General features: G+C 44.2%; 1 protein-coding gene across 2 annotated transcripts in view; it reads right to left on the reverse strand.

Moving 5' to 3' along the window:
* DPF3 (double PHD fingers 3) overlaps window positions 1–27,763 on the reverse strand; it is a 144,653-nt gene that overhangs the window by 65,101 nt on the left and 51,789 nt on the right. For both annotated transcript variants that reach the window (XM_030452551.1, XM_030452550.1), the window contains exon 2: window positions 3,696–3,856. In XM_030452551.1, coding sequence (XP_030308411.1) covers window positions 3,696–3,856 — 161 coding nt within the window. The remainder of the gene's footprint in view (window positions 1–3,695; window positions 3,857–27,763) is intronic.

The raw sequence follows: 27,763 nt of genomic DNA on the forward strand, positions 1-27,763 counted from the left end.
GAGCACCTACAGCACACTGCCTGGGTATGGCCAAGCCATGGAGTATTCACAGACACCCTGGCTGTTCCAAGGCACAGAGTGCTACTGAACTAGGGCCTTTCACACCCTTCTATCATTGCTGCACAGCATTATGCCCACCCCAAGAAGAGCACATTTCAGAGCAGGGTGCTTTGGACTGGTTTCTGAATCAAAACGTGAGTAAACAGCACTTCTACAGGGTTTGGGGACACTTCTTCCTCACACTTTGCAAACATTAACCACTGCAAACAATTGCTATTATGATGAGGTGGATTGTGCCTGGCTCTGATGTGAGTCATTAAGGAGGTGGAGGCAAGAAGCTTCACCATTTCACAGCAGGTCCTGTGCAAGACCTCGTTCACAACACTCAAATGGTGTCTGCCAGACCAAAGCAATAGGGCAGAGAATCAGCCCTCCATTGCACAGCCCTCCTCAGAGAAGTCATTGGAATGAAATAAGCACCATAGCTCTCAGCATTTGTCCCAGACAGAGAGGAACAAGGTTTTACTGCAGTGCTGGGGAGAATCTGTTAATGTGAGTTTGATTATTGAGAGCTTTTATTATGAAGTAGCAATTTTGGATTCATCCTGGCCAGTGAAATCCAACCAGAAATGCTGAAAGCCCAAGCTGGGAGAAACAAAGCAAATATCCTTGAAAAGACAGAGGTGGGAAAGCCTCTTCCCTAGAGGATGTATAGCCCACTCCAGGTGGCAGGTAGATCAATAAGAGATGGATGACCCAACATCCATCTCTGCACACCTTGAGGTGAGCTCTCTGTTTCTGTTCACAATACCCTTGCTCATTAACATGCAGCCATCTGATGAACCTAAACCAGATACCAGACCCTCGCTTGATCCAAACCCATCAAATGATACCTTCAGCTCTCCACCTTGACCCCTGTCTGTCACTGTGCTGCCTCACGTGACGTGTGGATCTTTGCTTATTCACACAAAGAAGAGGCAACAAGGAAAGGGTCAGCTCTGAACACTTTGGATCAGCCCCTCCACAGCCACTCTTGCAGTGCAGATGGAAATAATGCATATATACATTTTACTGTCTTCTCTCCTGGGTCAGTTGTCTCTCCCTCTGGTGCCTTATAGGGCATCCAGAGAAGGTGCCAACCATTTGCTTAGAGAGGAAATAGCAGGACCTGCAGTGAGTTATGTTGTTTATCTCATTAGTGTAGGAGAGCCATAACTCAAAGCTTGTGTGAAAGGCCAGAGGAGGAGAGGAAAAGAAGGAGGGAGTTATGTGCAGCATTGTGTGAAATTAACCCTGAACTGTTCGTCACAAGATGCTGTTTTCTGACTCCTTTAACAAAGATGACAGCAAGAAACCATGTTAATTTGCTGAGATCCTGACCCTCTCTTTTTCAAGCCCTCTGTAAGTGAAAAGAGGTCCTGGAGCTCTGTTATTTGCCTGTATACAGTTCTTCAGATTAGGAATAGTAAGTGGCAGTAAATACTGCACACAAGACAGATACCAGGGGTGGCTGGCAAAGAATTTTCAGAGCCCTTCAGTATGGGCATGCACACATCATGTTACAGCCTGAAAACAGGGATGTTAAAATTGTAGAGGGATGCTTTGACCCACCACATACTACAAGTAATAGATGATGCAAAGACACCCAAGGGAGCACTAAGTGGTCTCATAAAAATCAAGAAAGAGGAGAGTAAATACAGGGGAGGAGAGTTGCTTCATCTTGTGCTGATTATTCTAATTCAATACACCAAAAGCATCAGGTGTGGTGGCCAATGCAGGTGCAGGAGGTTTGTTTCACTTAAGACTCTCTGTTAAAAAAAAAAAAAAAATCAGACCATTAGTCCCCACTGCAGACCTGCAGGAGAAATGACATTGATCTCCTTCTGCAGGTTAAACTGCCAAACAATTCACAATCAAAATTGAGGAAAGAGAGATCTGCACAGTGAATTCTCTCAAGGTAGTCCAGACAGCTTGTAGCTGAGCAAGGCAATGTGTTAAGATTTCTTAGTTCCTGCTGTGATGCTGTATGATTTCTTCTGTAAGTGCAGAGACAGCAACGAGGCCCATCCAAGACTACCTAAGTCTATCTTTGTAGCAGATGCCCTTGCCAAAACATTACTCGTAGATATAGTGCAAGTATGCCTGCTCATGACTGTTCAAAAGGATAAAAATAGCAGCACCTTACTCATAACCAGAAATTCCTTGGGTAAAAAAAAAAAAAAAAGCCAGTTTTGCCAAAAGGTAATCTCTTTGGAATGGGGAATTTTCAGCTGAAACAAAAACTCAACTGTGGTCATGAAGCAACCTACAAAAGAAGGGTTAGCCCAGAACCTCAGACAACTCCCAGCTTGTAAACCACATTCAGCAGTCCCAGATTAACCCAATAGTTTTGGCAGCTGAAACGTTTTTAACACTGGTAAAACACCTGTTGTCTCCTGCACCAGAAGTGGCTGCATTTTACTATAGAAAGATGTTTCTGATAGTACTGCAAGACAATCCTAAATCTACTTTGGATGTTTTAGGAATAGAAGCTGTGCAAGGATCCTTCCTTCAGTATATCCTAGGAAAAGGAGGGGGAAAGTTTCAGCTAAACACTCCTCAGAAGCAGCTTCTTAGTCTGCCCCGAAAAGAGGAGGGAAATACTCTATGTGTTCCTCCCACTCCACCTCCAGTAAAAAGTGAAGGAGGTAAGAGCAGATTGCACCTTCCCATAACTCCAAATCTGGTGGTTTGGGTTGTTTGGGTTTTTTTTCAGCATGGTGTATACACAGACATGTGCAGTTTTTGCTTTCAGTGCCTGTGCACCCTCACCCCCACCCTACCTGGATTCTCTGGCTTGCAGTGAAAAATTAAAAAAAAATTTAAAATAATAATAAAAAAAGAAATCTAGTTTGGTGCTGTCAAAAAATCTGTTCCCTGACCTAATGGTGGATCAGACACTGAGCCAAACTCTAGCACAATTCCCACTGGGGTTCAGGAGGACTTCTGTCTGAGTAACATCTCCAGTCTTTGAACTGGTGACTGTTCATTGCCTTTCAGACAAGGATTGGAGATGGATTTACTCTAACAAAAGAAAGACTGACCAAAGTCTACAAAAATAACAGTGCTCTTTCCCCTTGAGCTTCACTGAGCTTTGGAACAGGAATTAGCCAAAGCTTTTAAAGGACATACACCAACTGCTTTCTGCATCTGAGAAAACTGCAGCTCCAGAACTGATATCCAAGAAATTAGTGCAAAGCAGAAGCAGGAGTTACTGCTGTATTTCTAACCATCAGACCAGCATTCATTCCAATAACTAGATTTTCCTGGATTTTATCTCAGCCTTATATCTTTCCCAATATAATTCCTTATTTTCAGCATTCATCTGAGGAACTCCCACTTCCACCTCTCTACCCTAAAGATAATTCCAGTCCTGCTTGGAGCAAGCCATTGTATCTTCTGCTACAGGCTGGGACCAATAGAATTAAAAGAGCTACAATGACAGAGCCTTAGAAACTACCATGTCAGGCACTTCTTTGGGTAGAGAGAATAATTAGGATGAGCTCTCTGCAGTGACCAAAGAAAATCCCCTGCAGGCACAAAGGTTTAGGCAGCTTCTCTTCTGTATGGCCCGTAGCAGGTTTGAGCTCTTATTAATTAAACCCCATGAGGGCTCTGGAGCCAGCATATACACACACAGACACAGTGCTACCAACCTGGTCCCCTGTGCCTCTTCTCCATCCAGATGTAGCAGTTGTTCTGAGCAACTCCAGTCTGGGAATCCAGGAAGGGAAGGCGGACGCTTCGCTCAGCGCAGAGCCGGGAGTTGTAGCTGCGACAGTGCTCAATGGCTTCTTTGTAGAACTGGTCCCCGAGTCTGCCAAAAGAGACAAGAAAGTGAGAAAAAGAGTGAGAAGGATTGCTCTGCCCCTTCGAAGAAGACTTGGGAAAAAGGAGCCATAAGGTTGGGTTGAAAAGAAACCAGCAGGAAAAAGTCCCCTCGAAGCTCACCGACTGAAGCAGATCACACCCCAAAATGCCACCAAATGCTCTGACCCTCAGGGACAAAGCACAGAGCTTTTCAGCACTGGTATTGCAACCAAATGGGCAAATGCTGCAACCAAACTGGCCCATGACCCTGGATCAGGCAACATACACAGCACAGTGACCTTGTTCTATTTCTTATCTTCCCCTTTCCAGCCAACCCAGCAAACCAGTCATTTTAATCCCGTATGTTGCAGCAACTCCTGCAAGGATATTCTGAGCAACCAAACACCCAGCCAAGTTTAGAGGAACTTCACTCCAGCATTTCTGGTGCCAGAGACCCCACAAGAACAAAGGACATAGTCACGACATTGTGTGCTTCTGAGGCATGAAAACATCCCCCTTAACAACTAGGGTCATGTCTGCAACAGTCAGACCAGACATCTTTGGCATAACCCTTCCAGATTTTTCCACAGTCAAGCCTGGGGCACAAACAGCAGAAGGCTACAGTAGTGACTGGTGAGATCCAACATGGCAAATGCTGCTTTTCTCCAGAGCCCAGTGAGAGGAACAGTTCTAGAGACAATGCCACTTATTTCATAAATAACTCTGTTCAAAAATCCTGTGGAATCTCCTCTTCCCTTGAGAAACGTTTGAAAACTCTACCTGCTTGAGATTACCAAAAATCTTTCCTCCAAATTTTTCTAAACAGGGAAAAGCATCAAAGTAGAGCTACTTTGAGGATGCAAAGCAGCTCTCATGCTGGATCATTGTAGAGTAGGTGGGCCACGCTGCTGAACCTCATTCTTGATCTATTCTCAAGGTGGAATTCAGTGATGATATGAATAGCTAGGAAAACTACCCATCAGGGTTATGATTATTAGAAAGTAGGAGTAGAATGATATATAGCATAACTTGCTCTGACTCACTCATTAGTGTGCAAAACCAGTATAGCACACACAGCAAGGGAGCCAAAGGGATGCATGCACAGACGTAAAAGAGGTTCCCTTTCCCATACTGTTAGTTGTTTTTCCTGCTACCCTCTTCTGTAGGCACAACTGGCATTTTAAAGGTATAATCCTTTTGCACACCTCAAAACCTCAAATTGGTGCAAACTGCTCTGGTTTGCCACCTGTGTCTTTTTTCTGACTCACACCTTTTAAGTCACTCCTTGGTTGCACCAGGGAAAATACAAAGGGAGGTGACTTTAGTTTCCCCTCCTCACTTCTGATGATCAGAACTTCCCTGAGCCAGAAGTTACCCAATGGTGGGAATATTATGTTTAGCAGACTTTGACAAATCTTTCTAACATGAAAACATCCAACCAACTCTTCAGCTCACTTATCTTTGTCATCCCTAAGACACCGTGGGGCAACGAGTTCCACAGCTGAAATATGCTTCCTGTGTAAAAACCATTTCCTTCTGCTTGTTTCAAGCCACCCCTCAATAATTAACAATTACAAGTCTGTAAGTCTCTCATAAAGCTTTCACCAGGCCATTTCTCTCATGAGCAGGGGGGTACCCATCATGCTGAGCCCCTGGATGGGCAATGAGCACTGGGGCTGGATGCTGGAGCCCCCCAGCTTCCCACTGCCCTCTGCCACTTCACTTCAGGGTGTCCCCAGTGGAGAGCAGGGGGAGGAATCCTCTCCAAGCAGGAATTGCCCAGAGGACTCAGTACATCCTTGGGCTACAGGGACTTTCCAAGGGGTCTTTCAGGGGTCTCGTGCAACAGCAAATGTCTGTGTGACCATGGTGTCCCACAGCCCTGCCCCGTGCCTGCTGCCCACCAGGTCCTGGGCAGGAGCAAGTGTGGGGCCCACTGCAGGGCAGCTCTCTGGATTGCAGAAGGCAGGACCACAGCAGGATATACAGCCAGATCCCTCCAGACACCACATCCCCTGCAATGACCTCAACCCCTTTTTCCATAGAAAGGCAGTGAGGGAGGGAAGGGGAACAGGGGAGAAAGGAAAAGATAAGCTGCACTGCTATACAAAGAATGTGACTAGGAAGAAATGAAAGCTTATTAAAGGCTGTAATTAAAGTTGTACACTTGTGTAATCAAAGTCAGTAACAAGGAGACTCCAGTTGATCAAAGATTAACAGCTCTTTCCACAAACACTTGAGCTTCCACAGGGCTATGTCAGATTGCCCCTATATTAGGCCAGGGATGATCACTAACTCCAAGGAGTTTACTGGAAGGAAGAGCACAGCTGTATGACAACAAAGTGCCACCACTGCATAGGTTTTCTTTATGTTAAAAAGCTATGCCAGTCGTTAGAATATGCACACCACAAAGCATCCATATTAACAAAACCAATATACAGGTATAGGATCTGGCTGAAGACAACTTTGGTTCTGCCTTCTTCTAAGACTGACAATAAACATACATTTTAGAACATTAAATATTTGGCTTTAAGTGACACTGTCAGGTAGGATATAAGATTAAGTTTCAGATTTTTCTAGTAGAGAAAAGGGGTTTTGAGATCCTAATGGGAGAGAAGCTACCAATTAAATGGGTCAGATCCACTCTTGACACAATCTTGTAGTCTTGCTGTATCATTAAAGATTTTAAAAATGCATCTTTTGCCTTAAAGAGAAATAGTAATTTAGGAGAACCATTTAGTCACCTCCATACTATAAGAAAGCTTGCCTTGCCTCCACTTCAGCAAGCATGTCCAAAAACCCCATCCCCTAAGTACTGCCTGGAAAGGTCAGAATTCAGATTCTGAGACCTTGAGGGCTACACTGACTTACATTCTGAATGGAATTGTTTAGAAGTGGCAAATGATGAAATAAAGGAAAGTAAAGAAAAAAATATTTCCTTATGACAGTCATATCTCAGTGGAAAACTCCAATTACTTTTGGGTGGTTGTTGGTTTTTTTTACCATTACTCTTCACTGGAGCAACTCTCACTCATCCCAAACTTCAGTTAGTTTTTTAAAGGAACTTAGAGATATTTTTTTATTATTATTTTTATGCTACATATACAAACACAGCATATTGTATCTTATGCAGAAAACCCAGAAAATATTAGAACTGGAGCAAAAAAAAAAAAAAAAAGGAAAGTATGGTCCTATTGTGCTCATCACTGTGGAGCCAGAGGTGGGACAAAACCCAGCCCTCTCCCTGGAGCTTTACAGTGGAGCTGGGAACAGACAAGGGCAGGAATAAGACTGGGGAGCACATGAGCTCAGCTGAAACTCAAATGGATCTGCTGAGTTTGAGCAAGAGAGATGCATGAAGAGAAAAAAAAAAAAATAACTGGACAACATTAAGAGTAAAAAGTATATTGTGTGTCAGAAAGATTAATTACCTGATGTTACATGCTTCACAGTTTTCCCAAGCTGCGTTGCTATGGAAGACTTAAACTTCATCTCCTGAAAAAATATCTGTAAAAACTATGGGGAATTTCTGCATTATTTTTATGAAAAGTATGTATGAGTCAGTGCTGTGCTGTGACTGACTGCACGGGTCGATTCTTCCCTTTGGACACCGGAGTGAAAGGTCACCCAGACTTATCTAGATTGATACTAATGACACCAAATCATCAGCATATGTGGAGATTTCAAAGCTGCTGGGGGAAAAAAAAAAAACATGAAGGGAAAGGCAAAAATTGCTGGCCAAGAAAGGCAAATCATCCTGAAAGCAGCACGACTGGAAATACAGAATAAAGTTGTCAGAAAACTGCAAAAATCACACAGCCCCTCAGTGCAGGGGCCACAGGTGAAGTCCCAGACGTTTGGGACAGGAGGGACAGTGACACTGCTGGCACACACACAGGCTTTGCATTTACATCCCAGCCCGAGGACACTAAAATAACCTGGTTCTGGCTGACTGATAAAAGCTCCCTGGCTTGGAAAAGAACAACTTATGCTATTACAATCTTCTGCAAGGCTGCATAGGTGGGGTATATGGCTAGGAGGAGTTAGGGACTCTTTTTTGGTGAAAAAGGGCAGAACTGAAATTAAACAGCAGAGCAGGAGCAGTGGAAGCACAGGATGAAGAACAAGAGGAAGAAGAGGAGGCTCAGGGGAGACCTGAAGCTGATGATGAGTGGCTGATACAAGGTCACCCACTGAATTATCTGCTTAACTGAGTTTAACACTGTAGACCAGTCTGACCCATGGGCAGGTGAATGAGGACCAGCAACATTTATCCTCTTCTTTCTTCCTTTCCCCATTCCTCACATGTAAATCAGTCTCCCCATAGTCAGGGATCCCTTGCTTAGATTCTGAGGTTTTGTCCATAAAGGCAGCAGAATAAGGGCACGAATTCATGGGATGTTTCCTGACATTTAAGGAAGTGATTCTGCCCCTGTGAGGCCACAGCTTGAGTCCTGTGTCCAGTTCTGGGCCCCTCAGCTCAGGAAGGAGATTGAGGTGCTGGAGCAGGTCCAGAGAAGAGCAAGGAGGCTGTGAAGGGATCCAGCAGAATTGCTGTGAGGAAGGGCTGAGGGAGCTGGGGGTGTTGAGGCTGGAGAAGAGGAGGCTCAGGGGAGACCTCATCACTCTCTCCAACTCCCTGAAAGGAGGTTGGAGCCGGGGGGGGGTTGGGCTCTTTTCCCAGGCAACTCTCAGCAAGACAAGAGGGCAGGGTCTCAAGTTGTGCCAGGGAGGTTTAGGTTGGAGATGAGAAAGAATTTCTTTCTGGAGAGGGTGATCAGCCATTGGAATGGGCTGCCCAGGGAAGTAGTGGATTCTCCGTGTCTGGAGATCTTTCCAAAGAGCCTGGATGTGGCACTGAGTGCCATGGGCTGGGAACCACGGGGGGAGTGGATCAAGGGTTGGACTTGATGATCTCTGAGATCCCTTCCAGCCCAGCCCATTCTATGATTCTATGAATGGTTGGGGTGAGTGCCTCCAGCACCACCAGCCCATGGGTCCACCCAGAGGTATGAGGCTGGTGCAATTCTACAGAGCCTTGCAGGCATGGCAACGTTCATCAGAACAGAGGATCAGCCCCTGTGACTTCCGTGAGGTCACTGTCACTTAAAGCATGAAGAAACTGCAGTTTTTCTATCCTGGATTTAGGTGAGCTAATAACAAAGTCAGCAAAGAACAATTCTTCCCTTCTTTTAGACTTTGTTGGCCTGATCTGACTAGACATAGGAGTTCTTGGAAGACTCCCACTTACTGCTTTTCTGTATACTACCTAGTGCCACGACTCCTCTGTGTCTAGGCATGCCTTAAAAGAGAAAACAATCAAACAAACAAAAAAAACCCAAAACAAAAACAAAACAAACAGAAACAAATACAAAACAAGCAAACAAAAAACAAAACAAGCAAACAAAAACAAAACAAGCAAAAAACCAAGAAAAAATAAAAAAGAAAACCAACAAGAACTGGCCTGGTTTATAGCTGTGAGTTAGCAATAAAGCCCAGGAGTCTGGCTTCACTCCTGCTGCTTCAGGACACTCGTTTCTCTGATGACAAGGTGTCCTGAGGGGCCCTGAAAGCAGCAGAGCAGCTCTCCATCACTGCTTTCCAGCCCATCCTTCAAAGTCCATGCTATTCAAGTGCACTTCACTTCTTGCAAAATGGGCAGAATCGAGCACACCCCTCCTGTTGTGCTCATCATGAGCTTAGGTTAGGATCCAGAGAAGGAAGAGCACTCACTGAAGATATTTACTAGCCAAGTCCAGCTAGGATTAGAGGCCCACATTGCCCCTGGAAAACCTGCATAATGAAGAACCAGACATCCTCAAGCGCAGCTCTGAAGTATCTACCACATCCTTCGAGTATGAATCCAGCTTGTCTCCAGTTCCTGAGGCCAGGGCTCTTTCTAGCCATTTCCCTCTAAACCCATGCTCACTACATGGCTGGGCAAGTAAAAAGATGATAGCACAAAAAGAAATTACTAATCATGAAACAAAGCAACAGACCTTTCCTTCTGAAGTGTGCAGTGGTCCCCAGCCATGACAAAAAGAGTGGGACTTTCCATTTACTACACTTTTAGCCTTTCTTCTTATATTTTAGATCATTTGTTAACGTGAGGAACACTGAGGACAGCTGAAAAAGGTATTTTAAATCAGAAATTGTTCTTCTGTAGCACTGCCATCCAAGTCTCAAACTGGGCAAGATCTGAGAAGTGGTAGAAAACAAGTGATGCAAGGCAGCTCCAGAAGATACTCTGCCCCCTCCTTTTGGAGACATTCATGAATGAGTCTGCAAATGAAGCACCAGAGGGGTCTCAGGTCTTCTCACAAAGATGGATAGAATCATGCAGATGCTACCTGAGCTATCAGCTGCCTGTGACACTGCAGACCAAGAGTTACAGCATGTCCAACAACAGCTCTTGGCAAGTGCTGAGAGAACTGCACTGATCTGTTCTTTTCCAGCAGATCCCAAGAGGCCCCTGGCAGGCAGCTGCTCCTCCTCTCCATGAGCCTTGACATGAAGAATGCCACAGGACTCAATTCTTCCACCACTTCTACTTAATATCTCTGCAAAGTCTCCAGGGAATATGACAAAGTCCAAGGCAGCAATGCCAGCCATTAGGCTGATGAGGAGAAGTTTTATGTCTCTTTTCCCCCCCCCATGCAGATGGCACTCTCCCAAATCTCTCACTGTTGAAAGCAAGGGTAGCCTGGCTACAGAAAGACAGAATTGCCTTTCTGACGTCAGGTGAGGCATAACAGATTGCTCAAAATGCTACCACAAACTCTGAGAGCAAGCTAAAAAGGCCAGGAATGTGCAGATTCAGTTTTCTGATGATGGTCAGTTGTATCTGTCCCTTCTACTGATGTAAAGGGTGTGAATGTGAGCAAAGGCAAAACAGGATTTCCAGATGGGCCACAGGATGACTCAAACTTTCTGGGCTTTCAGTTTTTTAGCATAAACTTGGCAGCTTTGTAAAGACCCACAAACACATGTCTATCTTAGTACTCTCCAAGAGCCAGAGTCATTAAGGCACCTATTTCATTTCTACACGTATTGAATAATATCACCTGATGGACAAAAAGAGGCCTGTATAACTTTCTCCAGCATGGGAGTCAGAGGAAAAAAAACCAAAAAAACCAAACAGCTAGAACTGTTTTCAGCTGTAGACAGAGTCCACAACAGACCACAGAGTAGCACACAGCTGCAAGCAGGGATGGTGTTGCTGGAGCAGCAATGATTGAATGGCAAATGAAAGGAAGGGCTTGCAAGGGGAGTTAATGCCATTCATTGGGCAAACTCATACAGCTGGGTCAAAACAGGCAAGCTTTGGAGTACTTGTTGGGAAGTACTGTGCCAGGTGCATAGACTGTATGGGGGTGCAAGAGATGAGGAGCCATCAGAGAGCTGATGACAAGTTCCTGAGTCAGCACTGGCACAGCCCAGACGTTACAGGAGTCAAGGAGATGCCCTGAGCTTCGAGTCTAGATTGAATTCTAAATCAGAGAAAGTGCAATTTTCAGCACCCTGCCCTAAGCAGCCAGCATCAGCCCATCCCCTACATGTAGAAGGGCAAAGGAATCTCTTTTTGCCAGGCAATTATCAGCAGACTTCCCCTGCTGGGTTGGAAATCCCTACTGGGTATTTGTGGCCAGAATTGCCAGGCTTCTCACTGCTTGAATCATGGTGTGATGCTGAATCGTGACAGAGAACACAGTCTAAGTTCACTGCACTGGAAACAGTTTTGGGCTGTAATTTAATCCAGTGTGAAACTACAGGTATCATCTCACAGACACATAAAAAAACATCTGTCTGTGAAGAAAAATGACCAAAAAAATAAGGAATATCTTACAGTTTGAGGGAAAATTGATCTGGTTGGCCTCATCCTCACAAGTACTGTGAAATAATGAGAGCTCTGCCAGCACTTCCATTTAAAATTAAAATAATAATAATAATTTAAAAATTAATTTAAAAAAAACCAAAACAAACCAGCACAAATTGATATTGCCAAGAAGAGTGTGGTACATCAGGGTATTTTGCTGACAGCATCCTGCAGGCCAAATCTGGCTCTCAGGCTTGAGAACTGCTTCCATCTTTCTGCAGGAAGAAATACCAAAGCTGAAGGTGTTCTTCTTCCTGCAGCTGTGCATGGCTCCATGCAAGGCCTGCAGTGGCATTCCCAGCTCTTAAAGTCAAAGAAGTGGGAAAACTATGTCCCCCTTACTCAGCAGTTACCATGCAGAGAAGCTGGCTGGATACAACAGGTATCTGTGCAAGAGGATGTGTGCTTAGATGAGGCATTTCACCAGATTAATTCCACAGCCCCATTCAAATAGAATGGACTGCAAACAATTAGAGGATGGTGCTTGGAGTAATTTGCCCCCTTTTCCTATTACATTTCCATGGAAAGGTACCACACAAGGCTACCACAGACAGACACTGCATACAACCCCTATTAGACTCAGCACAGTGACCAATTAAGTTAATCTCAGAGGTAGGCTCCTTGGGCATACCTCAGAGCATTTACTCTTTCTCAGGCCAGATTTTCTGTTTTAAAGAGATGCAGCATCATCCAATTAAATGAACAACAGGTGCAAAAGCTACTAACCTAGACCTCTTTTGTATCTAAAGACAGCAGTCAGAATTCAGCTTGGTCCTAACCTCCTCCAAAGGTCAAAAATTCTCTCCAATTACTAGCAGAATGAACTAACAAAAACTTCACCAACAATATTACATTAGACATGACAACATCCAAGAGATTTTTTTATAGATATATATTTTTAAAGAAGCTTCTCAAGCTGCTGGGGCTTGGGGGTCACCAGAAGTCTGTTTAGCTTAGTGCTTGGGGCCAGATGTAATGAAAGACAGATCTATCCAACTCCCCCAGTCCTGATTTCCCAACCGGGGCCCTACCTTTTGCATTACTACATCCAGGAGTGTCCTGGTTTGGACCAGGATAAAGGTGATTTTCTGTCTTGTACTTTTTGCTTTTAGCTAAGTCTCTTTTAAGTAGTTGCACTTGCTGAAATTAACAGCAAGTTTCTCAGTCAGTGTGTGCTTCTAGGACTGATAACACTTGATGTTTATAGTTACTGCTGGAGCCTGGTGTGCAGAGCCAAGGACACTGCTCAGCTCTGAGGAAAACATTTTACTGTCCAGGAGGATAAAGAGGTCCCACCTGAGCCCTCCTTTGGGGAGGAACAGACAAGATAGATGCCAGAATTGACCAAACAGAGGATTCCATCCCATACACGTCACACTCAGTATAAATTTGAGGCATCACGAGGGCCGAGCCAGATCTTTTCAGGATTTCCAGACTTCTGGATTTCCTGATTTCCCTTCTTCCCTTCCTTCACCCGGCATCCTGGAAGGATCCCGTCCGTTCCTCTGCCTGTGCTCCTGATCCATCCCAGCCTGAATCTCTGTGTTCCTGCCTCCGGTTCCCGACTGCTGCCGACTCCAGGAGTCCAGCCTGGACTTCCCCAGGGCTGCCCTGCAGCCTCAGTGGTGACGTGAGATTTACTGGGGGAAAGGAGGGAGGAATGTGGTTTCCATTTTCCTGTATATTTGTATATATTCAGTAGTTTTTCCTATTTATCATTACTGTTTCATTAAAGCTGTGTAGTTTAGTTTCCAACCCATCAGTCTCTCTCCCTTATTCTCTCTCCTTTCTTTATCAAGGAGAGAGAGATTAATAGAGAGCGTCTGTTATTCGGTTTAATTGCCAGGCCAGTGTTAAACCATGACAAGGAGGAAGGTAGACTGGTAAAAAATCCATCATCTACCACCAGAGCTGGAACCCCAAAGCCAGCAAACCACAGTTCTACAAATATCTCTGCTGTGACTTCCTTTGTAGATTGAACAGTTCCCCTTCAGGACATGGGTAACACCCCACACTTACCTCACTAATGCATGGGGTGCATCACTTCAGGCACTGCCTATACTGAAAGATGCTCAGATTAACAGCTCTAGCTGTGCTGACTAAACATATCACCTGCCCCTTCCTACCCTGCTGCTTTTCACTGCTTTTCTCCTACACCTCACTGCTCCTGCCCCTCCTGCCAGTAGCGTGATGCTCCCTGATCTGCCCCAGATGAGGCCATTGGATCTGATTGAGAATCTCCAGTGCCTGGAGGAGCTGAGGGTGAGCACACAAAGCCCCTTCTGCCACCAGAGGTATCCTCCAGTAGTGCAAGCAGCTTGGGTCACTCAAGGAGCACATTTGTTTGTAAGGGGAAAAAACCTGTCCACACCATCAGTGGTGACAGCCTTGTCACTCAGTCAGGAGGCACAGCACATACAAATGGAAGGAATTTTTCCCTATCACCACAGTTACATCATCAGTCCAGATGACACCAGCTAAGATGACAAGAGCATTCCTTTTCATGTGTCCCTACATAGCTCATCTTTCATGAAGCCACGGATCTCCACCACATCTCAACAGGCAATGAGATGCCAGGGAAGAGCATGAGCATTTGCATGCTTTTAGCCACATCAAAGTTGTGACTGTCCAAGCTCTACAGCATGCTCCTGAGCTGAAAGAACTCTGTCAACCCTCTTCAGAGTTTTCAGGCTGGGATTTCCCTTGCACCTTGTGAAGTTGTTTAGTAGACAAACAGAGTGCCATTCAATCCAGATGGCAAAGTTTAGAAGAGATTGAAATAAACATGCCAGTAGAAGAGCAGAAGAAATATTCAAGATTCCTAGATGGCAGACAAGCTTCCCCCCCCTACAGAAATGTAATTACATTAATATTTTAGATACTTCCTCTCATTTGCCTAGAAAGAGTTAGTGAGCTCACATTCTTTGGATGATCTGCTGATTTTGTAGGAACCTGGTATCTTCTGCTGCAAAGGAAAGGCCATTACAGGACAGAACCCACTTTGCCCAGGTGAAAATGATCACACAAATAGCAGAGCAGAGATTTACATAGATCTAGAATAAAACCATGTAATTATTAGTGTTTACCTTGCCTCCAAGGTTAATTGTGGGGGAAAAAAATCATCTACAGTCAATCCTGTATAGATAAAGTTACTCATCTTGAACAGGTAGCACTTCCAGTTCCTTGCTCATGACAAATAGAATGCACAGGTGAAAAACCCACAAAAATCTGCTCTTCCTAGTCAATAATTTTTAACCACATGAAACACTTAAAACAAAAAATCGTATTTTCTTGTCTTTACAAAGTCATCTTTAGCCTTGATAATTAAGGTTATGTTTCTCTGAGTTATTATTTCTCTTGAATACACAGGGACAATCATTCTGGTCTTTGTATAAATCTGCTGACCTCACCAGACACAAAGTAGGGATATACTTGACTCATGCTATATAGGGGAATGCCCAAGAGGTGAATTAGATGTGAATTAGATCTCCTTTTCTCACCTCCTTCCCCCATTTCTACCCACAAATGGAAGTAGGGCAGATTATAGGCATTTCCCTGATGAAGTATCATTATTAGTCCTCAAAAAGGAACAGTAAAAGTCAGAAAAGAGAGGTGAAAAAGATGCAGTGTGCCCTCCAATAATAATTTCCTTCTCATTAAGAAAGTGCTGCGTTGAGAGGACTCTTGAACTACGCCAAAGATCTAGGCACAGGATCTTCTGCACCTGAAGCACATCCCATTTGAACCAGACACATTGCTTTAACTCTGAGGAACTGATGTTTCAAGCACCTGTGCACATGTTGGTACAGATACTTATGAAGCAGATAAGAGGAATTTTTGGATGAAGTCAAAGAAAAGTTTCTGAGCTTTCAGAAACTCAAATGTGTGATGGTTGTTCCCCTCTACACCATCATTCCTTACTTGTGTTTTTCTTCCAGCTTGCCCCCTGTTCTCAGCACCACCTTAACTCAAGTAGCAGGCTGAGGTGGTTATTACTGTAGAACAGTTAAAGCAAATAGAAAAGCCTTGTAATTCACTTAGCAATCAGCAGAGCCCTCAGGAGTGTATCACTGCACAACAAAGATCCTCTCTGCTGCTCTTTTGGCAAGTCTCACTATTCTTAAAGACTCCAGTTGTTTAGCACATCTGCATCTAGGGCAGATCTCAGATCCATCTTTGGCTCTGGGCATCTCCTGAGGTCTTCAAAGGCTCCTGATGACACCCTGCCCATAGCACCAGGTCAGCAAGGCCCCTTACTGAGTGTGCAGGTCAGTTCTTAGTTGGGCAGATACCTGAACATCTTGCTGAACAGAGATGGCAGCTGAAGAGACAGCAGATGCTTGAGTGCACTTTCAGAATGAGGTCTCAGAAGCAGGTAGATGTGGGCAAGCCTGCTCATGTCAGTTTATCATGTTTTCCTAGCTGGAACCAGCCAGAGCTAACACATTACTTCCATTTTCTTTCTGGAATGTAATACAATGCAGTAGTTACAGCTGTAGGTCACAAAAGTGTAATCTAGGGATCATGAGACAGTCATTAATCAATCAACCAGTGGAAATAGGATCTGGGTAGATATCATTATCTCTACATTACAGGCGAGACACAGTGAGTTTGCATAACAAAGCCATAGAGAAAGAGAAGGCACTTCTCTTATTTCCCAGTTTTGCTCCAGCTTTTCTTCTGAAATTTGTTTTTCTCACTCCTCAAGACTTCCTTCCCCAACTGCAATCCTGCAATTTTCTTCATCCAGAAACAAAGCTGACTTCGTGTCATCCCTGAAAATTAGCTGGAGCTCTTCTATAGAAAAATCAGCTAAAGAAATAGAAGATATTAAAAAAATACTATCTTTCTTTTTTCCTGGCATGCTCTAAAAGCTACCTGAACACTGCAGTGATAATGACAATGACAAGCAAAGACAATTACTGAACAAGAATTTGGACATGGAACTAAACTGCATCCATCCACTTCTCTTCCACCCATCCACTTCTCTGCACCACAGTTAGTACAGAACAGAGATGAGAATCACTATAGCCTACAAACAGGACCAGGAAAAGATTGACAAGTGACTGAAGGAAAAGAGCTGAGGGAGTCACAGCAAGGAGAGGTTACAGCAAAAAACCAGAGAAAGAGGTGAGTCCATTGCCCTGGAGTAATGGCAGCCTTTAACACATGGCCTCTGCTCCTCTCAGTATTTCTTCCTGGACAGGTTATCTCAGGAATTTATGCTTTCCAATAATTACTTTTCAGAGGGCCCTCACTTATCTTGCAAGAGGAATCCACCAGTAACCTGACCTGCATTGCTCATGCAATCACCATCCAAGCCCTCTAAGCTTTCATCCCATCTCTCAAAGCAAAAGCATTTGGCTCTTCCCAGACTTCCAGTGCTGCATCAACAAGTGCTGATAAAGTTTGTAAAAATGAGAGTTTCAATGCTACACAAACATTGATGAGCTTGAAAGCAATAAAATATCATCAGCAGGTGAAAATAGCTCCTGTAGTAATATTATATTATCCAGAAGTGAAGTATGACCACTGGTCTTACACCACCATGAGAAGTACCTGAGAGTAAGTTTTATTATTTTAATGCAGCAGACTTCAGAGCAAATCAGAATTAGTTTTTAAAAATGTTGAGGCTTTCAGGGCCTTCTATTTAAACTCCCTTTCTGTTACCCTCCTAATCTACCATTCTCTCACTGCCTTTCTTCTTGAAACATCACTGCCAAAGAGAAGCTTTTGCTTTTGGCATTCTCCCCCGAGCCATTTCAGATCAACTTGTCCATATCTGCTAAAGTATCCATTATCACAGCCAGTGCCTTATTACACTGTCATCCATGCTCTGATCAAGGTTGGCTTTTTGTGTAAGGGACTCCATTACATCCTGTACAAGCCAATGGGTGTGAATTTATTCCCAGTACCATGGTTGAGACAGGAAGAAGGATCCTTATTTTCTTTTCTGAATGTAATGAGAAATCTCTTCAGCCAGCTGGTAATCATAAGGAAACCATGAAGTTCTCAGGAAATATCAGACCTGACAGAAGGATTAAAAAATAAAAAAAAATCACATATTGTCCTACATGGGAGCCTCTCATCAATCCAGACATGCATGGTCAGGGTACATGGACCATCAAATCTCTTTTGCAGTGTAGGTTGGCCTCAAATGGGCTTGCAGCCACTTGTGACAGGCAGCCAGAAGAATCTCTCTCTTTCTGCTACACTGGCAACCAAACTAACTTTGGCCTAGGAGAGCATCCATTGCCTCACTCTGGCTGCAATATGTTAAAGGAGTCATGGCTGGCTTTCAGATCCGTGAGAACTCTGGACCAATGCACACGCTCTCCCTGGCATTCCCGTGCTCCCATCTGAACAGGACGAGACCACAAGAAAGAGTTTGACGTGGGGAGGGCAAGAGAAAGCTCTGCTCCCCTCATTAAACTTCAATCGGTGCCTCGGCCCAGCAACGCTGCGCTCCTGTTATTAACACAATTCACAGCATCAAGTTTTCTCTTTCTGTTTTGAAGGAGGAAGAGGAGAAAAACCACATTCCAAAACATTTGGCACAACAAACTTCCTCAGCTATCCTCTGGGAACAAAAAGGGAGGAGGGGGGGAGGAAGGCTTGTCACCACACAATTTAACATAACCCTTCTCTGCTGGCTCCGCTCTGTCTCAGGGGGAGATCCAAGTCTTTGCCCCCATCCATTAGGGCTGAAGGCCCAAAGCACTTGACATTCATCAGGAGAAGTCAAACAGCTCCAAGGCAATGGAAGGGGGAAGGGAAGAGTCCCTCCACTGGAAAGAGTTGAGAGCAATGAAAATGGAAGGATCTGCAAAAAAGGCCCCAGCATAAGGAGGGTGTGGAGGTCTCCTGAGGACCATCACACACAAATGAATCACCTTGGTGTGGTTGCTACTCAGCACAAAGTAGGCAGGTAAAATGTCTCCTGTGCCCTCAGCTGGGGGTTCTCCATTGTGGTTAGCTTAAGAACCTCTACCATCTGACAGAAACACTGCTGGCTCTATCACATGCAAAACAGAATTATTATCTCCTTTTTCTCCAGACATAAACTCTCCCATCCCCTCCCCAAAGAGAGCCACAAGCCATGTGCACTGAGTACTAAAAAAATCTCATCTTGGTGAGAGTTACAAGAGAAAGTCCTTCAGAGGTGTTTTGGTTGGTGTTTTTGTGTGACAAACACCAGTTACACATCGAATCTACCTCAGCAGAAAGAGAAAAACTAGGAGGTAACAACACAGAATTGGCTGGGTTGGAAGGGACCTCAGAGATCATCGAGTCCAACCCTTGAACATGTTTCTCAGAGAAACACAGGACACTTTTGCAGAAGCCAGAAAATAATCTAACCTATCACATAGCTCAACAATGCTTAACTTGAGTTCCTCAAAGCATCACATGTGGGTTCTGCAAGAATGTGCAAACTTAATCAGAGCCTCCTTGCTCAACAAACAAGAAGGCTTAGCCAATATTTCAAAGCACTTGCTATTGTTCTTTACTCTTTGATGTAGTCAGAGAGAGAGGCAGAAAGATGGAGAGATGGGAAGCTGCTCTTTCCACCTGCACTCAGGAAGGAAACACAACTGCAGAATTCCACCAGCTAATCATGGTGTGATGATCTGACACTGCACGAAGGCATCTACCAACAACTTACCTCCAATATGCAAAAATGATGACAAAGCATGAAGGACAGCACATTAGAGCATAGCATAAGGTTACCACACCCTGGTGATTACACTGCTTATTCTCTGTCCATTCAAGAACCAAACTTTTCAGGTTTGACTATCACTGATCTATAGTGTCTTCTGCACGCAGACTGATTGCACACACTCACCAATGACTCACTGCCACATGAAGATTCTTGTTCATGAGGCTGCCATGGATTACTTGGAATATTGCACTTTGGAGGAGCTAAAAGGAATTCATGCTTGGTTTTTGAATGCAAAGAAAGTCTGGTGTTTGTTTGACATTTTATGCCTTTAGATATGATTGCTTCAAGGAATTCTTGTGGGGGTTTTCCTGTTTTCCATGTGACACCTTGGGAAAGGAGTTAAATTAGAAGAAAATTATATACTTGTATAAATAATAAGCCAATGGCTCTCTCTCTTATACCCCTTCTTTTGGTCTAGCAAGCCAAAGACTGGAAGAAGGCAGGGCAGTACAAGTACAGAGGATGCAAAGGGAGAATGAGCCTTCAGTATGAAGCCAGTTGATAAACAGCCAGCATCTGTGTCTTCACTTAGCATCATCTCAGGTGAATTTTCCTCAACTCCCACTAAGGAGCTCCTACTCCACTTTACCCTTCATAATTTTTGCCCATCAGCTGATGAAGTTTCTCAGTTTTGCCCAGTGCACCCAAAAGTAGAGAAACAGATGGAAAGTGCTGCAGCATTTATTGAGTCCATCATCAGCAAGTTTGCTGATGACACCAAGCTGGGGAGAAGTGTTGATCAGCTGGAAGGCAGGAGGATTCTGCAGAGGGACCTGGACAGTCTGGAGAGATGGGCTGACTCCAATGGAATGAGCTTCAACAAGGCCAAGTGCCGGGTCCTGCACTTTGGCCACAACAACCCCATGGGGAGCTCCAGGCTGGGCACAGAGTGGCAGAAAGGGACCTGGGAGTCTGGATTGACAGGAAGCTGAACATGAGCCAGCCGTGTGCCCAGGTGGCCAAGAAGGCCAATGGCATCCTGGCCTGGATCAGGAACAGCGTGGCCAGCAGGTCCAAGGAGGTGATTCTGCCCCTGTACTCAGCCCTGGTAAGGCCACACCTTGAGTACTGTGTCCAGTTCTGGGCCCCTCAGTTCAAGAAGGATATTGAGGTCCTTGAACAGGTCCAAAGGAGGCAACCAGGCTGGTGAAGGGACTCGAGCACAGATCCTATGAGGAGAGGCTGAGGGAGCTGGGGGTGTTCAGCCTAAAGAAGAGGAGGCTCAGGGGAGACCTCATCACTCTCTACAACTCCCTGAAAGGAGGTTGGAGCCAGGGGGGGGTTGGTCTCTTTTCCCAGGCAACTCTCAGTAGGACAAGAGGGCAGGGTCTCAAGTTGTGCCAGGGGAGGTTTAGGTTGGAGATTAGAAAGAATTTTTTCACGGAAAGGGTGATCAGACATTGGAACGGGCTGCCTGGGGAGGTGGTGGACTCTTCATCCCTGGAGACATTTAAAAAGCAACTCGATATGGCACTCAGTGCCATGGTCTAGTGACTGTGGTGGTAGTTGATCAAGGGTTGGACTTGATGATCTCTGAGGTCCCTTCCAACCCAGCCTATTCTATGATTCTATGATCTGGCCAGCACTTGTGGCAAAAATTCCTAGAGGATCCAAGGTGACAGCAGGAATGGTTAGAACTTACTATAGGCTGACATGGTTTTGAGGATGGTTTTTTAACATCCAAAATCTGACACTTTCCAGAATCTTTATGCTTTTGCTAAGGTTTGTTTGCTTGTGTGTTTTCTTTTGATTCTACCTACATAAAAGAGAAAATCTTGATAAAATACTTGAGAAGACTCTCAGGACATGTGGTTCTGCATAAAGAGGAGGACCAATTTCTAACAATATCCACCAGTTTTAGAGAGTTGTTAGTGTTCAAAAAATGGCAGTAAAAATATAGTTACTGCACTTATCTCCTTCCTTCATGGTTATATGTTCTTTAGTCACTTGTGGCACATGTTTATGTTATGTCCCAAACTAAACTGACTAGTTTAGTAATACCTTGCTCATGGGCTCACACTTGTCAATGTATTTGAGTACAGCAACAGCACAGAAAAAAAGCAGAAGCAGAAAAAACACAGCTTCATTTCCTACAATAGGTACAGCAGACACAGGTAAATTATGTCAAATTACATTTTAACTTCAGTCTGAACACCAGTCCTGAATCTGAACTTCATAAACATTATTTTCCCATGGCTGCCATTGAAGCCTGTATAGACTGACTGTATGACTTCATCAGACTCCATTCTGATTCCTCCTAGTATTTTACTCTCATTTTGCAAAGGTAACAAGAAGACTGCACAAGATGGAAGAATCAGGTCATAGCTTTGGTGTGGGTATTTGCTTCTATACTGAGGGATTTGTTAAAAGAACTGCTGGGTTGAAAAGACAGGTGTCAATCCAAATCAGTCCAGTGGGGAAACTGTTAACCATGGCACCCACTGAACAAAACAGCAACAGCATTGGGAATGACAGATTTGAATAAGGAAGGAAAGATGGCAAGGAAAGAGCACAAAGGGAGCAGTAAATGGAACAGCACACATCAGGGACTGGGTGTCTTTGAACAACAAAGGACTGGAAATTACAAACTGAAAGATGGAGCCCAGTCTCCCACAAGACCAGAAAATAATGTACAAGGTATTTAGCATGGAGAGGTCCACAAATAAACTGGGTACAAACTCTCTGTATTCTAAAAAACCTTAAGATCTATAGTAAAAAAACATCATGAATCTCAAGTACTATAATCTGCCCCAGAAAGATAGAAAGGTCATCACATCACTGGTCTAAGGCATGCACGATTCCAAGGGATTCATTGGATAAATGATGTATTTAGATGGTCCCAGGACCTGATCCATATCCCATGCTACAGAGAAAGGCAAAGAGCTGACAAGCATCTCTAGGACTCTGGATTTCTATTCCATCCTTCTTTCCAAATCACAATGCTTACAAGGGATGGTCAGACCTCTAAACTCTCCATGAAGACCAATTCCAAATGCTAGAGCTGAAACATCGTGGTAGAGGGAAGCAGGAAAAGTCAGGTCAAGCACAACTCCACATCTCTCCAGATTCAGGAGCTTCACAATGTAGTATTTGACTGAAAGTTTAATAGGTTCCAACCTAAACTTGAGTCAGACACATCTCCTATTTTAACTGGAAAAATAGGAAGAAAGGGGATGAAGTCCAAGCTCAAGAAGCTTAACTCTGGACCTATGGTAGAGAAGTGTTTTTAACTCAATATTCCCATTTTACGTCCTGTATTCCAGCTACAACCTGTACCTGGTACTTTCAGTATTTCCAAATCAACCCACTCAAAAAATCATGAATTGGGTCCTGTTTCTGAACTGGAAGATTATTTTAGATGCAGATATTTCTGCAGCCAGCAGAGTCAGACATTTCAGCTACAAAACTGAAAACTTCACCCGAAACTTGCCTTCTAGGAGTTGAAGTTGCTAAGAAAGTAACAGATTTTGAAATAATTGACAAACACACAGTCAAATACCTAGGGAATAAACACAGAATGATACTACCACGTTAGTCAGTCTACACACATCCAAGTTGGCAGCTTAAGTTCAGTGAAATCTCTTTCTCCACCAGCCAGGTTTCCCTTAATTAAACAAAAATCTAAATGCAGCCTATTTTTCTCTTGTGAAGAAAATGCTTTTCTGGAAGAGGGCTGACTCAGTAGCTGCACACTTCAGAGTGCTTTTGACTTCCATCAGTGCAAAAGGAGAATCAGGACATTTTGTACTGTTCTTCCTATGGCTCTGTAACAACAGAAGACATTTTAGAGGGACTGACAAGACTTTAAAGAGAGAATATTGAAAGAGAAGGTTTAGACTACTGAAATTAAAGTAATTAATCAATCCAAAGGCAATTCTCATCATTTAGCCCCTTTGTTAGCTGTTTTTCCTTCCTAGGTTTGCCTATGAAACTTAACAGTTTGCAATCTGTTGCAGTCCCTGGAGCTTGAATCTGTCTTGAATAAACCCGAAAAATAAACCGTGGGCAGAAACTGAAGCAGCACCAGGAACCCCTCCTGTCTCCACTTTTATTCATCCAGCAAGCCCTGAAGCTGGCTGATGAAGTGGAAGCATCAGGACACAGCAGAAGTCACAGCCCCACTACACCCTCCAGTGACTTCCTCATAGCTGTAAGTCACCACTGGAAATAAAAAGAAAAATTAAAAAAAATGGGTCCTCAATTTAGAAAATACACACATTTTTTTATTTTCTTTCTCCCTTTCTTGAAACTGTTCAATGAGAAGGTCTGAAAACAAGTCACTCCTCACTATAAAGCTAAATTTTCCCAATTCCACCCCACTGGGAATCCACTGAATTCCACAGGGCTAAACAAGGATGGACTTTGTCCTAGCTTTCTGCTACAGGTAGCGTTTTACTGTCAGTTAAAGGAATAAAATAATCATAAGAGCATAAGGATAGCATGTGTTTTGCTAGCTGCTGTTCTTCACGTGGGGCAATCACTGGTAATTCTTGGATTTAATCTCTTCCCTTCCCCAGTTGATTACCACTCTCATTCCCAGTTAAAAATCCTTGATCAGCGTACAGCACATAAAGGAGGCTCTGACCCCAGCTAAGGGAACAACAAGAGATGACATTTGGTTCTTTGAGAGAGGAGTAGATAAAAAGGAAAAATGACAGCTGGAGTCAGGAGGAGCTAGTTAGTGGATTGCAGGCCCAGGAGGGTGCAGGGTGGGGGCCCACGAAAGAGAAACAACAAGAGACTGCAGCCAGACTGCTCCCTCTCCTTCTCTAGGTCTCCTTTGAGTCAGTAAGAATGACTGCAGCAGATGTCAGCACCCATGGAGATCGCTCCTTTGGCTTTCTTATTTCTTCAGGAGAAAAAAAAATTAAAAAAAGGTAACCTAGAAATTAGAATAAATATTGAGGAACAAAGGAAAATGGACCAATATCTCTGCTTTGACACATGGGAATGAATACAAAGGTGAATGCCAACTCGTAATGACCTGTGGTATGTAAATACGCTTAAGCCAGCAGGAGGAATTTTTCTGGGCCTGGTCCAAGAGGGGCAATCATTTACAGGACTTTACTGGGATTAACCTGTGGTTTCCACTTCAGGATACAACGGAGGAATACAATAAGCAAAGACAAGGCAAGTAGAAGTTGTGAGGAGCATCCCTGTGCTTCTCCTACACAGACAACACAGCCAGAGCTGGCTTGCAGATATTCCTGGCAAGAATGCCTCAGTTCTGGGAACATCCCCAGAAAGCAATCAGTCCGCGTGCGCATGCACGTACGTGTGTGTGCTCACACAGCCCCTGTGTTTCTCAGCTTGCTGCAACAAACACATGAGAGTTCACCCATTTCTAAAACATCAAATACCCCTCAGCGTTACTGAGGACACGGGATATAAACCAACAAATTTTGGTCAAAGGCGTTTTAAGGGCACCGGTGTAACTCCCTGGAAGTCTGTGGAATTACATCAGGGAGAAAGAGGTTGGCTGTTCAGTATCTGCAGCTTGCCAAACTGTGCATCTGTGTTGGTTCTTTTGTTTTGGAGACACAATTCTACAAATTAGCATTCTGAAATGGATTGATTTTTTTTTTTTTTTTTTTTTTAATGCATTCTCAGGGCAGAGTAAGGAGCCCACTTCCATCCACCAAGTCCCTTTTCCATCACCTCACACACCCACAGGTGGACACTACACTTTTCCAGATCATAGAATCATAGAATTAGCCAGGTTGGAAGGGACCTCAGAGATCATCGAGTCCAACCCTTGAACCACCGTTGCGGTTCCCAGCCCATGGCACTGAGTGCCACATCCAGGCTCTTTTGAAATATCTCCAGACACGGAGAATCCACTACTTCCCTGGGCAGCCCATTCCAATGCCTGATCACCCTCTCCAGAAAGAAATTCTTTCTAATATCTAACCTAAACCTCCCCTGGCACAACTTGAGACCCTGCCCTCTTGTCTTGCTGAGAATTGCCTGGGAAAAGAGCCCAACCCCCCCCTGGCTCCAACCTCCTTTCAGGGAGTTGGAGAGAGTGATGAGGTCTCCCCTGAGCCTCCTCTTCTTTAGGCTGAACAGCCCCATCTCCCTCAGCCTCTCCTCATAGGGCCTGTGCTCGAGTCCCTTCACCAGCCTGGTTGCCCTCCTTTGGACCTGTTCCAGGACCTCTACATCCTTCTTAAACTGAGGGGCCCAGAACTGGACACAGTACTTCAGTACTTGAGGTGTGGCCTAACCAGCGCTGAGTACAGGGGAAGATTTGCAAGTCTGCAAAGGTGTACAAAGACCACATCAACTATAAAGGCTTTACACTAGAAGTCTTTCCCTTTGGAGGAACATCCACACAATGACAGTGTTGGATGCACCTTCCTATCTTTCCCAGATTCGTGCAGAGCATCTTAAAAGAGACATTCAAGTAAAAACTGTGTGGTTTATCTGCACGCACTGGGAGCAAAGGGAAGCCCAGGGAATTCAAAAGAGCAGATGGACTTCTGACCTCTGAACATGCTCTTGTCCACTCTTATAACAGGGAAGATTCATGCACTTGAGGCATATGCATTACTGGCAGAGTCTTTTTAACCCAGATTCTTCAGAAAACTGTAATTCCCTCCTTTATAACAATAGGCTTCTAAAAAGCAGTAATTTGGAGGTTTCCCATTTCATCATTCTGGTACACCCATATTCAAAGAGGAGGAAGTTGTGTGAAATCCTGAAAAGTTAAAAAACACCCTACAAGAATTTTCCTTTGATAGGTTGGGCAGGAGCTATCCCTCCAGACCACCCTTTTGACTCAAAGGCAGAAAGTAGTTCCCAGTGAAATAAGCAGCACCTAATCAAGATGAACCTATTTGCTTATACAGCCTTCCTGGCTAAAATACAGCACCAGCTCCAACTATTATTTGTCTTAGAGGTTGCAACAATAGAAAGTGAGTAACTGATTACACAGCTTCTCCACCAGTTACAAACCAACATTTATCCTCTGTGTGGAACAACGGAGATTTAACTGAGCTCTTCAGCCTTTCCTTAATATTTCTCAAGAACCCAATAAAGGTACTCGGCACCTTTCCTAGCAAACACAAGTGAAGCTCCAGCACCAAAACCACTTTACAACACTCAGCAGCAGCCTTCCACACCTGCACCTGGAGGGCAAAGACAAATACTGTTATGGAAAACGTGTGAGGACTCCGAGTCAGGGGCTGTGTCAGTACATGTTTGTGTGGTGCCTTGTGCAGCAGGGCCCAAATGTAGAGAAGAGCCCCTGGGCACCAGGTAGGTTTTTTAATTCTTTCTGAATTTAGGAAAAAAAACATGCAAGACAATATAGGAGAGTCAACTGGTAAGATCTGGGAAAGAGCTGTTTGTGTGCTTTCTCTGTAAATACCAATAGCTGATAAGCTTGGTTTCATGTTGTTTTCATCTGAAAGGCAAACCTGCTATGATGGGAATGAACTCAACCAAAACCAAGTAGGGCACCAGTGTGACTAGAAAAAGGAACCTACAGTTTGAGAAGGGTAAGTGTTCAGTCTTCACCACAGGAGGAAAAAAAATTAAAATAAAAAAAGGAAAGACAAGGGAGAACACTAATTAAAGACACAGTGTGGATGCAGGAGAACACAGTGAGATCCCCCCCACTCCACCCCTGCCATTCGTATGACAGTGCTGCTTTGTGGAACAGAACAATAGGTACATTATACTAACCTATAATTATCCCGAGAAGAATGATAGCAAAGTCAAGGCATTACATGAACATTGGAATATTGGATACAATCCCATAAGAAGCAAGGGGGTGGAGGAGGAGCTTTAAAAAGAGACTGAAACCTTCCCGGCACAGAACATCAAAGAGGAAATTTCATGTTCTCTTCACATTTATTTGGGTTTTTCTTTCATTTGATGTGATGATTTAAACACGATTCCCTTTTTCATGCATTACTTGGCTTCTTCATACTGCACTTGGTTCCAGCACTGCAATATCCTCCTTCAGCAGAATGGTGGATTTGGTGGAAGAAGGAACTCAGCCCAGAGCATTACTGCACCACATGCATAACGAGTGGGAGAGGAGTAAAGGTGGACTGAGACTTGCTCCAGCTCTGGACAAAGAAAACCAAGGGGCTGGTTACTCAGTGAATGCATAATTAAGTGTAACCAAGGCACAGGGCACACAGGCACTCAATACCTGCCCCCTCATTCCAATCAGATAGCAGGCACTGAAAGGCAGGAAGCAGTGAGGCACAGCTCTACACCTGCTTAAAACTCACCCCTTGCATTTTTAGTATTATTCAGTGGTGGGGAAACACTGGGAGAAAGACTTGGAGTTGTGAGGTTTTACT

This window comes from Calypte anna, chromosome 5A (genome assembly GCF_003957555.1).
Source record: "Calypte anna isolate BGI_N300 chromosome 5A, bCalAnn1_v1.p, whole genome shotgun sequence".
Taxonomy (NCBI): Eukaryota; Metazoa; Chordata; class Aves; order Apodiformes; family Trochilidae; genus Calypte; species Calypte anna.